The 15167-nt window shown below is 39.8% G+C and overlaps 1 protein-coding gene across 5 annotated transcripts in view; it reads right to left on the minus strand.

The window, feature by feature from the left end:
* GIPC1 (GIPC PDZ domain containing family member 1) overlaps positions 1-15167 on the minus strand; it is a 35598-nt gene that overhangs the window by 9448 nt on the left and 10983 nt on the right. For all 5 annotated transcript variants that reach the window (XM_058168920.1, XM_058168921.1, XM_058168924.1 and 2 more), the window contains exon 4: positions 10165-10345. In XM_058168920.1, the coding sequence (XP_058024903.1) occupies positions 10165-10345 (181 nt within the window). The remainder of the gene's footprint in view (positions 1-10164; positions 10346-15167) is intronic.

Here is a 15167-nt window from a genome sequence, read left to right on the forward strand (position 1 = left end):
TAGGTCTTCCTTTGTAAAATGAAAAGTATGGTGTAACTTTACTTATCATGATCCTGAATTTTTGTCACATTTTTGTATCAGCTAACAGCATTATTCCAAATTTAGAAAACAGTAACAGGCCTGGTCTTGATTTTAAGCACCAACATGCTTCTTTCGTCTTTACTTATTTTCAAAAGTACCAACTGAGTCTATTGGTTCACCTGGTCTGGCCTTACCTACAGTGACTCCCAGCAACTCTTTAGCATTTCAAATAGGATTCTTTCCAAATCTTATTTAAAAATGCTAGGGACTGGGCTGGCAAAGTGACAAACACATGCTACATTCTACATTCCTTCTCTCTATGGCCTCTTCCTGTACCTTAGCAAAAGAAGGGAAAATACGTAGCATGAGCTTTAGGTGTATTATGTATACTAACTAATCATGCACTTGAATAGGCTACTTCTGAGGAATTGAAAGCCAAGCCCACATATGCCCTTTGCTTGTTTAGGCATACACAGCTGTAATAGTGCCTTTATTTTATCTGTTTGTCCAAAGGGTTCATCTTGTAACATGAAATGCCAGGAAATGGTTATGCATTTTCTTATTGCCACAGTCAATGATCATAAAATAATAAAAAAGCATGCCAAAGGGAAAATATCACAAGTGAAACAAGTTAATAATAACTCTGTGAAACTATTTTAATAGTGTTAACTACACTGACTGAGGATTTGCAAAGCCTAATTATTTGGAGAAAGAGTATTGCTTGCTTACAGCTCCTTGGCATCACCTTCAAATGACAACTGTCTGGCTCTCTTTCCTCTTCAATTCATACACACCCTGGGAGGCTTCCAGCATTCCATTATCCACCAAGTGCAGACCAGCATGTTACGAATTACCACATTTAACAGCAAGAAAGTCATTGATTTTTTTTTGGGGGGGGGGAACGAACCTTGTTTCTAGACATGGTGGAATCAGTTTACTTTAAACATCAGACATAATTTGCCAAGTGATAATTAGGTACTATAGTAAGACAAACTTGAACCAAAGCCATCCCGCGAGAATCAGCACATTCTTGGCAAATACATATAGGGTGCAAATTTAGCAAGCAAGCCCTCCATGTCCTGTCTCATTGCTTATTACTATGCTAACGGGAATTCACACATCTACGGTCTTCAAACAATAGTGCAGGCTCTTATGAAGGATACAGATTTCTTTGTACTACTGATTCCTGCCATTTTCCCTTTCTAACATACATAAAAGCAAAAAAATTAGGCGCTTTCACTTCAGAAGGACAGAATTCAACCTAGGCAGAGGCGTTTCATGATCAATAACTTATATATTAAAGATCCTAAGTATAAACACAAATTGAGATGGAGGAAAAAAATTATTCAGCTAAGTCCAACTCAACTACCACTGCAAACTTAAAGGGACACCCTAAAGCAGGGGTCCTCAAACTTGGCAGCTTTAAGACTTGTGGACTTCAACTCCCAGAATTCTGAGAGTTGAAGTACACAAGTCTTAAAGCTGACAAGTTTGAAGACCTCTGCCCTAAAGGAACCTCTTCTTTGCAGAGCTGGGAATGCAGAGACATAAAAGTTAATAAAATTTTTGGTTAGGGTTAGTAGCGAAACACATGTAGTGAAGCAGACAGTGGGAAAATTTATTTATTTATTTATTTATTTATTTGATTTTTATACCGCCCTTCTCCCGAAGGACTCAGGGCGGTGTACAATGTATTGAAAGTGTATTGATAAATAAATAAATATTGATAAATAAAATGTATTGATTCCTGGACAGGTCTGAAACTGGGCATGCTGGAATTCAATTTTAATTCATTTACGGAGAATTCTAATATTTCTCCTCTAACACTAACCTTTTTATGTAATCTGTGATGAGAACTGTTTACTTGAAGACCTCCTATGGATAAAAATAAAGTGCTGCTTTAATAACCCATAGTTAGTTCAAAAGACATTGGTGCAAGAATCTGAATAGAAGGCCAATAGTTCCTCCTGTGGCTTCTCTGACATATTTTTCTGTTGCTTCTACTAAAGGTTTAGTGGCTAAATGAAAAGAAGGTCAAGAGGAATAGTAATGTAGAAAAATGACACTGTTGCAAGGAAGCCAAGATCATAGAAAGCTCTGCCACAGAATGAACATATGAGGGCTACAGGGGCCTTATTATATGCCACAGATACATTAAGCACCAGGTGATCCCTCTAACAGGCAGCATCTGTGATCCCCCTAAGACTTAAGAAAATCTCCCCTTGATTAATTTTACCTTGGTCTAATTCAGACTGTAGCTATCAGTTTATTTTTCACTGCGTTGTTACTCATCAGCTTTTCATTTACTATCAATTACCAAATTCAGAATGAGCACATCTCAGAATACGGGAAAGGAAAAGGAGAGAGAGGAAAGAGGAGAAAAGATAAAAAAATGTTAAAATAGGAGATGCAGATACAGTCTATTAAAACAATTATGGCATTTATTGAAATGTAGAAACACACCAGAACTGCTGCAAACATTATATTCAGGCAGAGATATTTAAATATGGTTGTATGTATACAGATACTCGCCTCATCCACAACACATTAAGTCAAATATTTAGATGACCTGAAGATAAACCAGCATAAGTTTTAATGTTTTAAATTAATTTTCATTATGGTATATTTTTGTAATTCAATGTTGCTGTCCAAGTCTTTTATTCTGATCATGGATCAAATGAATTTGTGTATGAACATGCAAAGTTTAATAATTTTCAAAAAAAATTGAAAGAGGGCTAGGATACTATTCTATTTTGGACAGAGAAAACTTGTTGTTGTTAGTTGCAAAGTCGTGTCTGACCCATCGCGACCCCATGGACAATGTTCCTCCAGGCCTTCCTATCCTCTACCATCCTCTGGAGTCCATTTAAACTCATGCCTACTGCTTCAGTGACTCCATCCAGCCACCTCGTTCTCTGTTGTCCTCTTCTTCTTTTGCCCTCAATCTTTCCCAGCATTAGACTCTTCTCCAGTGAGTCCTTCCTTCTCATTCGGTGGCCAGAGTATTTCAGTTTCATCTTCAGGATCTGGCCTTCTAAAGAGCAGTCGGGGTTGATCTCCTCTAGGACTGACTTGTTTGTTCGCCTTGCAGTCCAAGGGACTCGCAGGAGTCTTCTCCAGCACCAGAGTTGAAAGGCCTTAATTCTTTGGTGCTCAGCCTTTCTTATGGTCCAACCTTCACAGCCATACATTGCAACTGGGAAAACCATAGCCTTGACTATACGCACTTTTGTTGGCAGGGTGATGTCTCTGCTTTTTAGTACACCGTCTAGATTTGCCATAGCTTTCCTCCCTAGGAGCAAGCGTCTTTTAATTTCTTGACTGCAGTCCCCATCTGCGGTGTTCTTGGAGTCCAGGAAAATAAAATCTGTCACTACCTCCATTTCTTCTCCATCTATCTGCCAGGAATTGAGAGGGCCGGATGCCATGATTTTAGTTTTCTTAATGTTGAGTTGAGAGAAAACTAGCAGCATATATTACATTCCAGAACAGTTTTTTGAGAAAGCAAGAAATATTGTTTGAAACCCAGGCATCAATTTTTTAGCTCAATTTTCTTATGGTCAAAGATACCTGCACAGAAGTGATTCTGGGCTGAATTGGTTAGCTTAAAAAAACCAAACAATAAAAGAGGTTCCATTCAAAAGGGTATCCATTCTATTCCTGGCTAACATGTTGTTAACCAGGAATACAATGGAAACCTTTCCAATTGGAACCTCTTTTACTTTCAGTAACAGATAAAGCAGCAATAAACACAATGTTTTTGCAGACTAGCAAATATTAATTCAGCAGTAGAGATACAGGTACAGTGAAAAACTGATCCATATCAGTTATCAGTTTTAGCTTCAGCCAATGAGGAATTAAAGTGAACAGTTGAAAATTGTCATATTTCCCAGAACCATCCAATGAGTCACTCAAGTAGGAAGGAATCTGCAATAGTAGAGGCAATCTGAAGTGATGGATGAGCTGAAGAGCTAATAAGGAATCTGATGTGTTTAGAAATTTGAACACTTACTTGAAGTAGTGGGAAGCAAGCCTTATAGATATTGAGTGAACCTTAACAAAACCTCCAGATTGAGAAGCAGAGGCCCACAGGTTTTCACTGGCTCCCAAATGGGGTACAGCATGGCACAAAGAAAAGCGTGTGCATGCATATATTAGTATATCTTACTAAGTAAGAAAAAGGCAACCAAATGTAGGTTTAAGGAAGTGCAGATTCTTTTTCACCCTTGGTTTTTTTTCCCATCTGAGAGAAAAGGGATTGAATATGAGAAGTGGGTCATTTCAGAAATACTTTCTCGAGACCCTCTGTTTTCAAAAATGTGCAGGATCCAATCTGGGTTGGTTACCGGTCTCCCAAGCTTTCGGACAACTTCTGCTAGGGGAATGTGCCATCAAAAATATGCATAAAGCTTCTCCCAAAGCTTTGCTCTTTAAAAATGTACGGGGCACCTTCATCAGCAATAGTCCTATATCACTAAGACAGTCACTCAGACTACTCCTATTTGTATCTGACCCATCCAACTGCCTGAAACAGGACATCTCGTTCTGTTACTACGGAGCAAGGCTGACCATGTCAGAGTAAACATATCTTTCCATTGCAGAATATGGGTTGGGGAGGCGGGAGGGGGGGTGGAAATGAAACAAGTTCTTACTGGATGATGCCATCCTGACCTCTGCTGGTGAGGAAATGTTGCTGCATTATAATTCTAAAATGGGGCAGATGTACTGTAGGATTTTTCGACGGTGGTTAAGAGAAAAATAGCCTTCCTTCCTGTCTCTGATCAAGTACCAAAAATGTCATTCCACTACCTAGTGCTTCATATATTAACATTATTTATATATTGTTCTATCATTTTTAGAGAGTAGGATTGTTTCTCCTTTGAATTCTTTTTACCATGGATGGTAAGAGCCAAGCAATGTTTGTACTTCAAGCCCCATAGGAAGATCGCTAAGAACAATCCTGGTCTTCCTCTTTCTCCTTTCCCTCACAGCTTTAAATTTGTATGACCTTCCAACAGTTTATCCTTGACCACGCCTCCAGTGCTCCATTGTCTTCAGTTTTTTTCACTCAATCTATCTGATGAGACCTGAGTGTTTATCTCTGGCAAATAGATTGTCAGATTCCCATGTTGGATTATCAATATTGGACAAGAAAGGATATTTTTGTTACTTTAAAAAGGGAGCTGCGCATCTGGAACTGATAGGGGTGATATTTATTTTCTTTGGGCTGCCAGTGGTGTGTTAAGCGTCCCTGGGGCTCCAGGCCACTTTCCACCACCCAGGACTTCCTATTTGGCAGCGTTCCGGAGTTGTGTCCCTGTCAAGGGCACCTCCGACATCTGACTGACTGCTGGTTAGCTGGCACAACCGCCACCACTATCGCAGCTCTCCCTTTGGATATTTGGGAAAATATTCTCAAAGAATGACTTATTGAAGATTAAACTAGAGGGAATATGTTCCCAGAGTAAAGGCAGGCCCCTACATATCCTTCTATGTTTTATAGGATACTTGGAAAAGAGATTCTTAAAGATGAGACAACCGACAATCTTGTGCAAGTGAGAAAATTTTAAGACTACATAAAAAGTCCCAAAGGACCGAAAGCTATCTCCATGCCATGGAAATGAGAATGCTCCGTTGGATATCGGGCATCTAGCTTCTTGACCACATCATAAATGATACCGTTCAACATTTTGGTGTGGCACCAATTTTAGAGAAGATGAGAGAAGGTCGGCTCTGCTGGTATGGACATGTCCTGAGACCTTCCACTGTTGCCAAGACTGCCTACCAATTAGAAGTCAATGGCCGGTGACCTCGCAAGCGCCCAAAACAGAGATGGCAAGACACCATCCACAAAGATATGCAAGCCGCAGGTCTGAGCCCTGAAGATTCAGCTGACCATGCAAAGTGGTATGCAATGATCCGAAAAGCAGACCCTGCACTTGCTAGGAAGAAGATGATTAAAAAGTCCCAAAGGTGCTTTTTTTTCAAAAAGACAATTAGACTTTTTTTTTTTTAATGTTTTGCTTCTTGGATGAAAAGCGAAACATTTTCAAAGGGGAGGAAAAAAAAAACCCAGGAAAGTCCAGTTGCCTTTTGGAAGAAAAAGCACCTTTGGGACAACCATGACCTGGATGATTGAGAATCTCCATAGACATTGTGTAAAAAAAAGATACAACCAGTCCCAAGCTAGACACATCAAAATTGGTTCTTATGGAACCATTCCTTCAATCTGGTTGTACTGTACTGTACTGTATTGGCATCAAGGGAAGCCAGTACTCTTGTTTCTATACGCGTTCTTTTTCCCCCCAATATACTTTATTGAACTTTTATTACCTTAAAAACATAAAAAATTGTATCATTTAACAGCTATTTGTGGTGTTTTTCTTATAACAATACTCCATGCATTATTTACAAAAATTAAATTGTATGTATTTACATTCTTGTTTTGTTTTTTTGCTTATACTTAATAATTAACTATTTTTAATCTGTCTCCATTCTATCCATTTACACCACTTTTCCCATACATTATAGAATATCAATGCCTCTTTATCTTTTAAACTCAGTGTTAATTTATCCATTTCTGCACAGTTCATGTCCTTTTGTATAACAAGTTTCTCTGTAGAGATACATGACTGTTTCCAACACTGACCAAAGGCTATCCTGGCAGCAGTTAATATGTGTAGTACTAGGTATTTTATGCTCTTCACATATATATTTTTTGAAAATACCCAATAGAAAGAGTTCCGGTTCTAATTCTATTTGTTCACTAGTAATTTCCTGTAACCAATCTTTAATTTTAAGCCAATATTTATGAGACTCGGGACAAGACCACCACATATGGTAATATGTTTCTATACGCATTCTTTTTAAACAGGTTGGTTACTTCTTGTATTGGTCAACCTAGGAAGTGTAAAGCTCTGAAACTTACCAACCCATTCCAAGGTTAACACAAGCATTTAAAAGTGTAATTAAAGGACTCGGTTCCCATATGTGTATGGCTGAGTGTTCCCTTTCCAGTGGCTGCTGTTCCCATGGAAGCTCCAGCTTCTTTGAGTAGTTCTACAGCTAAACTCCTTTCTCAAACAGAGAAAGGAGCACTTCAGCTGCACTTATCCACTGACTGCAGCTTATCTTGTATGAAGCCAGATGATGGCTAGATGCCAGCCAAGACAGGCAACCACCCCAACTCTTTGCTACCACTAGTGGCTAATAGGACAAATAGTTAACCAGTCAAACTATAATGTCAAGGATTGGGAAAAAAAGTTCAATCTATTGATGATGTGATGGAAAAAAGGAGAAAAATGCAATGCACAGAGTAATCAATGGCTTAGGCTTGCCAGTTGGAGAACGTTTTTCTTATGCTGGATAATGGGAGCAGGGCTAAAATTTCAGCAGAGACAATCACCAATTACAGCTTAGAATTGTGAATATTAAAGCTATATGGACACCAAGGCACACAGATCTATTTGAGGTGCAAGGTAAGGGAGTAATGCAGGTGTAGCAAGATTGGATTGCATGTTTTTTTTAAAAGCTCTGGAATGAGAGAGAATGGAAATACAGCAAAGCAGTTTGTGGATGTGGCCTATATGCTGTTTCAGAGGGCAAATTTCACTTGACCTATATACGAATTCAGTGCTAGCCAAAATAACCCACTCGCACTAAGGAACTACCTAAAGTTCCTTGATATAAAAAAATGTGTAAGCTGCCTCGAGTCACCATGTGTGAGTTGGGCAGCCATATAAATTTAATAAAAAAAAGTTGAATTAAAAGCAATGCAGCAATTATTAACTTTAACTACACGTGTTTCCCCAAAAATAAGACTGGGTCTTATTTCCCCCCCCCAAATAAAACGTAGGACTTATTTTGGGGGTTTTCTTATTTTTTCCCATGTACGGGAGGCCCACTTTTTCTGCTTGCTCGTGGCGGGGCAGGAGGCCGTGCAGGGCATTAGTGCCGCCACCACAAAGCAGGGTAGGGTACAGCTGCTCCATGCACCCCACATCAGATTACCTTAGGGCCCCTGCAGCCAGGCCGCCCGTGCCCCAACACATGCCTCACCTTGTGGCGGCAACTCTGGCAACCCTGTCCAGCAGGACCTCACGTGGGCCCCGGCCCACTTCTTCTGCTTGCTCGTGGGCACAACAGAGCAGGAGGCTGAGTGACGCACTAGTGTTACGGCCACAAGGTGGGGGGGGCAGATCTGCCCCACGCGCCTTGTACCGGCTTACCTCAGATCCCCCACAGCCAAGCCATCCACACCCCAACACCTGCCTCGCCTCGCTGCCGCAGCACCAAAACACCACTCAGTCTCTTGCTCCGTTGTGGCAGTGAGCAAGCAGAAGTGGACAGGTGGCCATGTGGCTCCTGCTAAATTCCCACATCGCAAACCAAAATATGATTTTATAACAGATGTGTTCAGATTTGAGAAGGATGCTTTAAAATGTTTTGAACAAACAGCATAATGGGCTAAAATATTTGTGTTTATACCTATTCCACATTTTTTAAAATCAAGTCATAATGAGAATTTTAGTTAGAAAAGTCTTGAGCAACTCCAGTAATTGTACTTAAATTCTTTCTGTGCTGGTGAAATAATGAAGGACAAAAATACTTCAATATAATCAGGAACCTACTTCATTGCTACATCTGTAGCTCTCACCTTATTTAAAGCTTTATATCACATATTGCCTTTTTATATCCTACATCGATATAACATAGACTAACTGAATAACTGTACTCCGCTATGAAACTGTGATCAGGCTTGATAAATTGACGCTTACAGCTTGAAAATTAATGAGTAGTTGATCGGCCTCTCCTCTCCCCTTCTCTCCCTCAGCCTTGTCCCACAGAAACATCTCCTATCCTACTCCCTTCTCTCCCTCAGGCTTGCCCCACAGAAGCCTCTCCTATCCTATCCCCTGCTTGCTGCTGTGAAAGTAAAACTGAAACTGAAACTCCTCTCCTCTGCTTGTGTTTTGCATTTGGAACAGATTTCTTTACAGGTGGGGAAGGGCAGTAGAACTCCTTAGCATCAGAGCATGTTAATCATAATATAGGAAATACTAATGCTCTTATGGTCATTTTGAAAAATCCTTTCTTAGTGAGCACTTAGAAGCCAAGAGGACCTACATGGCAAATTTCAAGTTTGCAGGCTTTACGGTTCTGGAGATTTTATGATGATGTGTGAATGGTATTTCACTTTTATATATATAGATGATTAGAGAGAAATTATATAGCTTTGTGGCTGGAACAAAGAAGCAACTTTATTCATCAGAATACAAAGCATAGATAAATTAAGGGGATACATCTACACCCAAACAATTAAAAAAAAATTCCTGGAGCTCCTTAGATTATGCTGCTAAAATTTGCCAACAATTCAAATTACTTATTTTGGATTGTTCTGAAATTGGCAGTAATTTGTTTGTAATATGTTATTACAAACAAATTACTGTCAATTCCAGAACAATCCAAAACTAAACACCCTGCATTCTTCCATACTGCTGTTACTGCTATTTTATACAGTCCTTAAAATAGACAATGTTGAGTTTTCTTGGCAACAATACCAACAATGGTTTGCCGCTGTATCCTTCTGGAATATATTTCTAACTTCCCAAACTTGCTTATTACCCAACTATTTCCATATGGTTTACCTACTAAAGATTAATTAGATTGGCTTAAATTCTTAAGATCAGCCAAGGAAATGATCAGTTTTGCTCTTTAAAAATATTACATACCTGATTTTAAAAATTTTGTCAATTTTCTCATAAGCAAAACTTACAATCAGTTAAGTTTATTTCCTCATTTCCAACCAGTGATCCAAAGGATCAATTCTGAAAAGAAGAGCCCAGCTACCACAACGTTTCTGACAATATAGTTCATCTGGACAAAACTGAAACTTTAATAAACAATGCCAATGAGAAAATATATGTACTGCCAATTTGCTTTTCTCTGACTTGCTTATTTTTTTTCACCCGAAACAGTTTAGAGCTAACAGATTAAATCCAGTTTTATACTGCTTCCTATATAAAATCATCTCAAGGCAGTTTAAACTAAAAATCCACAATAACATATTGCATTAGAAATATAGCTGCATATTTTCACTTCTCAACAACCAGTAGAATAGCAGCATTATTAATATATACATACCAAAAGCCTTTCGGGGTTCAGTCAGCTTCAGAGTAAAAGTGCGACCTTTGGGCAAATCCTTGAGCATTTTTGCAACCTCATAATGCCGGCAGCCGATAAGACTTTGACCATTGATGGACTCAATCATATCTCCAACATTAATAATTTGGATTCGGTCAATAACACTCCCTTCCTTGATTCTCTGCCAAAAGAAGTGAACAATCACTATGCAAACACAAACCAAATAAATTATTGATAACTTGAAAAATTTAGAATGCAATGCAACCAAAAAATAAAGCAAACTAAGTGAAAGTGGGATTCCCAACAATCCTGGTTCCCCAAACAAGAATCATAATCCTGGCTGAGTGACAAACAGAGCAGTTCACTTAATCAGAACTATTGTAATGGCAGAGGTACTCTTCTCTTGAATACCTATCTTCCTCTGGGTTATTTTTTGGTAAATACTTAGTTATGGCCTTAGTTATGGAGCCTTTTGCTTTATACACAATCTGTCATTTCTCTGAATTGCAGAGAGACTGCTCTATAGCAGGCCTTCGAGTTGCTAAATATATTTGGGCAGAAAGAAATCAAGCTCAATAGTAAAAGTGTTAACCTTGTAGTCCAACAACTCTCTGTTGTACCTTAGGATGTATGACGATCTACAGTAATGGTTATGCGTTACTCTAATCCAGGGCTGGACCTGCAACTTCTACTGGAGAAACGTGATTCATAATTACACTTATAACTGACTCATAGGGGAAATGAGCAGTGGCCCAACCAGTCTGCTTTACTCATTTCTTCTTAAAAAAACCAGAATAATTCACACCTTGAAAGAAGGCTGTGCTACTAATATTATGCCCTTAGACAGTGTCTTGGGGAAAAAAACAGATCTGATGAATGAGATGAATGTATATTAATCCCAAGCAATGTATGGCAGCAGATCTGCTGAAACTGTTTTTCTTACTATCCAGTAAAGCAGGATAGTATCATTCCTCTTCCCTGAGACTACAAACTACAAAGTGAATGAGAAGACTGTCCATGTTCTGTTTGTATATTTACTGCATGTATCAGTATATCACAATATATTTTTGTGGATTAAGCATATGAAGTCAATGCAAATAATTCCTGACATTAGAAGCTCATTAGGAAGTAGAGTTACCTGAAAAGAAGTAGAAAAAGGAGAGAAAGACTAAAACCAGACACAATAGAGCTTCATTGTAGCTGATGCAAAACAAATAGGAAATATTAGTTTAAAGGAATTCTGAGTCAGAGCTGGTTTTGGTAACAGTCAAATTTAGAAGTACTTATTTTAAGAAGTAAAACTGCAAAAACTGATGCTTAATAAAAACAGTGGTTCTGGGTCATTTTGAAAAGGATTAGATCGTTTCCCTTAGAGAACAGAATTACAATACATGGTCACTTTCTGTAGGATCAATATACTGAAAAATACACGGTGGACTGCAGCAATTGTTTATGAATTTCATAGGATGTACCTCAATAACTTTGACTGTGAAGACCTTCCTTTTCTGTCCAAAGATAGCAGGTTGGTTTCCTTGCTATGAACTTCTTGTTACAGTATTAAAGATTATTTATTTGTTTAATTTATTTATTTTGTTGAGTACATATAATATATATAAGTATAAGCATGAATTGAATACATAAAGTGAACACAATTAAAGGAAACATTAGAACAGGGACGGTAGGCATGCTGGTGCTCTTATGCACACCCCTTACAGACCTCTTAGTAATAGGGAGAGGTCAACAGTAAATATATTATGTTAAACTGAGGAAAATTCATAGCTCTGTTTAATATTAATCACAGCCCATAATTTATTTTTAGCATAAACTAGAATAGCTAAGGCCTGTGTCCAACCAAACATGAAATCCACTGTTAAGGTCCTATGTAGGATATAATGGGGGTTGACCTCGCTGTATTTTTGTATGACAAAAAGGAAATTATGTTCAGAATATGCACTACAAAATTGTGTTCTTGCATGTCCCCCCCCCCCGCTCCCACAAAAGAAAAGAAAACCAGCAAGGCTCTAAACAGAATTAAGGCTTTTGCAAGCAAACTTCCTTGAAGGCATGCCATAGCCCTATGACCCTATGATTCAGGAAATGGTGGGGGATCTTTGTTCTAGCAAAAGCTGCATACTCTCAAAGGCCAACTGCCGGGAACTTCATACTGATGGTGAGCAAGATCAGAATCCAAAATGGATATGGAGTCATCTCTTTCCTTTCTCTTATCTGTAATGGAACACACACACACACACCCCACATGGTGATAGAAAACGATTGTTCCTGCAAAATGTTTACACTGACCGATTTTCATAGGCCTAATGACATCTAGTTCCAATATAGGAACATGTATGCAGAATCTGACAATCACACAAAATCACAGAAAATATTTTTTTTCTCTGAGAATGGAAAAAGATAAATTTATTTCTCATAGTTATTTTGATTTTCATAATAGGAATGTAATAAGAAAAGAGAAGGACAAAAAGGATTAATGGTGTCTAGCTTATAAGTAACTTTTATAGGCTGAGCATCCTGTGAGCCAGCATAACAGATATATCTACAGTTATCTTCTGGCATCTATCAAAATTGTAGATAATCCTTTCTTTTAAAAAAGGATACTTGTTGCTCTCACAGTTATGCTCAAAAGCTTAAATATACAACTCAGTTTTCAATGCCAAACAAACCATGTTTTGGAAATCTAATCTTCAATCTATTTTCTCCATGAATAGAATAAAAATCCATCTCACTTTATAAATCTATTACACCATACGAAGTACAGGGAGGCCAATCCTCATTATATCCTATGTTTAATATTTTTTTCTTAAACTAAACAAACCCACACTTTTCAGCCCAGTATTTCACAAACTGATAGCATTTAAGAATTGCTATTTGGAATTCTGGAATGAAGAACAGAAATATCCCAAAGGCCACAAGATTGAAAAAGCTGCTTTAAACTTTTTAAATCCACTTATCTCTGTTTAGCATTGTAAAAAAATAGGAGCTGATAATTTCACATGCCTTCAGCAAATACATCATCTATGAAAGGCCTTGTTACGAAATCACATCATTTTTTATTCACTTTGGAAAAAAAAACATTTTCTCGGAAAGATGAAAAAGAAGGGGAAAAAAAGATAAGATTGGATTTCTAGGTGCCACCAAAATATAAGCATCTGAAGCAGTGGTGAAATGCTACTGGTTCACACCAGTTCTGGAGAACTAGTAGTGACAAAAACTACTGGTTTGGGTGAACTGGTAGCAAAACAAAGCTACTGGTTCCTCCAAATATATTTCCGAATGATCAGCTGTGCCACGCAATTTAAAATCACTAGAAAGCAGAAATCCTGCTTTCTATTATTATTATTATTATTTTTATTATTTATTTGATTTTTATACCGCCCTTCTCCCGAAGGACTCAGGGCGGTGTACAGGCGACAATAAAATACAAACACCACAGTATACAATTTAAAATGCAAGTTAAAAAACTTATTATAATTAGCCTAGAACTTTAAAATTTATAAAACCAAACCCCATTTAAAATTAGTAGAAAATTTAAAATTGATAAAATTTATATAATTTAAAATTTAAAATTTAAGCCAGCCCCGCGCGAATAAAAAGGTATGTCTTCAGTTCGCGGCGGAAAGTCCGAAGGTCAGGTATTTGACGTAAGCCTGGGGGAAGCTCGTTCCAAAGTGTGGGAGCCCCCACAGAGAAGGCCCTTCCCCGGGGGCCGCCAGCCGACATTGTTTGGCGGACGGCACCCTGAGAAGTCCTTCTCTGTGAGAGCGTACGGGTCGGTGGGAGGCATGTGGTAACAGCAGGCGGTCCCGTAAGTACCCAGGCCCTAAGCCATGGAGCGCTTTAAAGGTCGTAACCAACAGCTTAAAGTGCACTCGGAAGGCCACAGGTAGCCAGTGCAGTCTGCGCAGGAACGGTGTTACGTGGGAGCTACGTGAAGCTCCTTCTATCACCCACGCAGCTGCATTCTGGACTAACTGAAGCCTCCGAGTGCACTTCAAGGGGAGCCCCGTATAGAGAGCATTACAATAATCCAAGCGAGAGGTAACGAGCGCGTGAGTGACTGTGCACAAGGCATCCCGATCAAGGAAGGGACGCAACTGCCGAACCAGGCGAACCTGGTGGAAGGCCCTCCTGGAGACGGCCGTCAAATGATCTTCAAACGACAGCCGATCATCCAGGAGGACACCTAAGTTGCGCACCCTGTCCTTTGGGGCCAATAACTCGCCTCCAACAGTCAACCGCGGCTGCAGTTGACTGAATCGGGATGCCGGCATCCACAGCCACTCCGTCTTGGAGGGATTAAGCTTGAGCCTGTTTCTCCCCATCCAGACCCGTACGGCTTCCAAACACCGGGACAGCACTTCAACAACTTCATTGGGGTGGCCCGGGGTGGAAAAGTACAGCTGGGTGTCATCAGCGTACTGTTTGTATCTCACCCCGAAGCCACTGATGATCTCACCCAATGGCTTCATATAGATGTTGAACAGCAGGGGCGAGAGAATCGACCCCTGCGGGACCCCACAAGTGAGGCACCTCGCGGCCGACCTCTGCCCCCCTGTCAACACCGTCTGCGACCGGTCGGAGAACCACCGATACACGGTGCCTCCCACTCCCAATCCCCCCAACCGGCGCAGCAAGATACCATGGTCAATGGTATCAAAAGCCGCTGAGAGATCTAATAGGACCAGGGCAGAGGAGTACCCCCTGTCCCTGGCCCGCCAGAGATCATCCACCAATGCGACCAAAGCTGTCTCCGTGCTGTATCCGGGTCGAAAGCCGGACTGGAATGGGTCCAGATAGACGGCTTCATCCAGGTATTGGGGTAGCTGTCGTGCCACAGCACTCTCTACAACCTTCGCAACGAAGCGAAGGTTGGAGACTGGACGATAGTTACCCAAAATAGCTGCGTCCAGGGAGGGCTTCTTGAGGAGGGGTCTCACCACCGCCTCTTTCAAGGCGGCAGGGAAAACCCCTTCCAACAAAGAAGC

This window comes from Ahaetulla prasina, chromosome 2 (assembly GCF_028640845.1).
Source record: "Ahaetulla prasina isolate Xishuangbanna chromosome 2, ASM2864084v1, whole genome shotgun sequence".
In the NCBI taxonomy this organism is placed as follows: domain Eukaryota; kingdom Metazoa; phylum Chordata; class Lepidosauria; order Squamata; family Colubridae; genus Ahaetulla; species Ahaetulla prasina.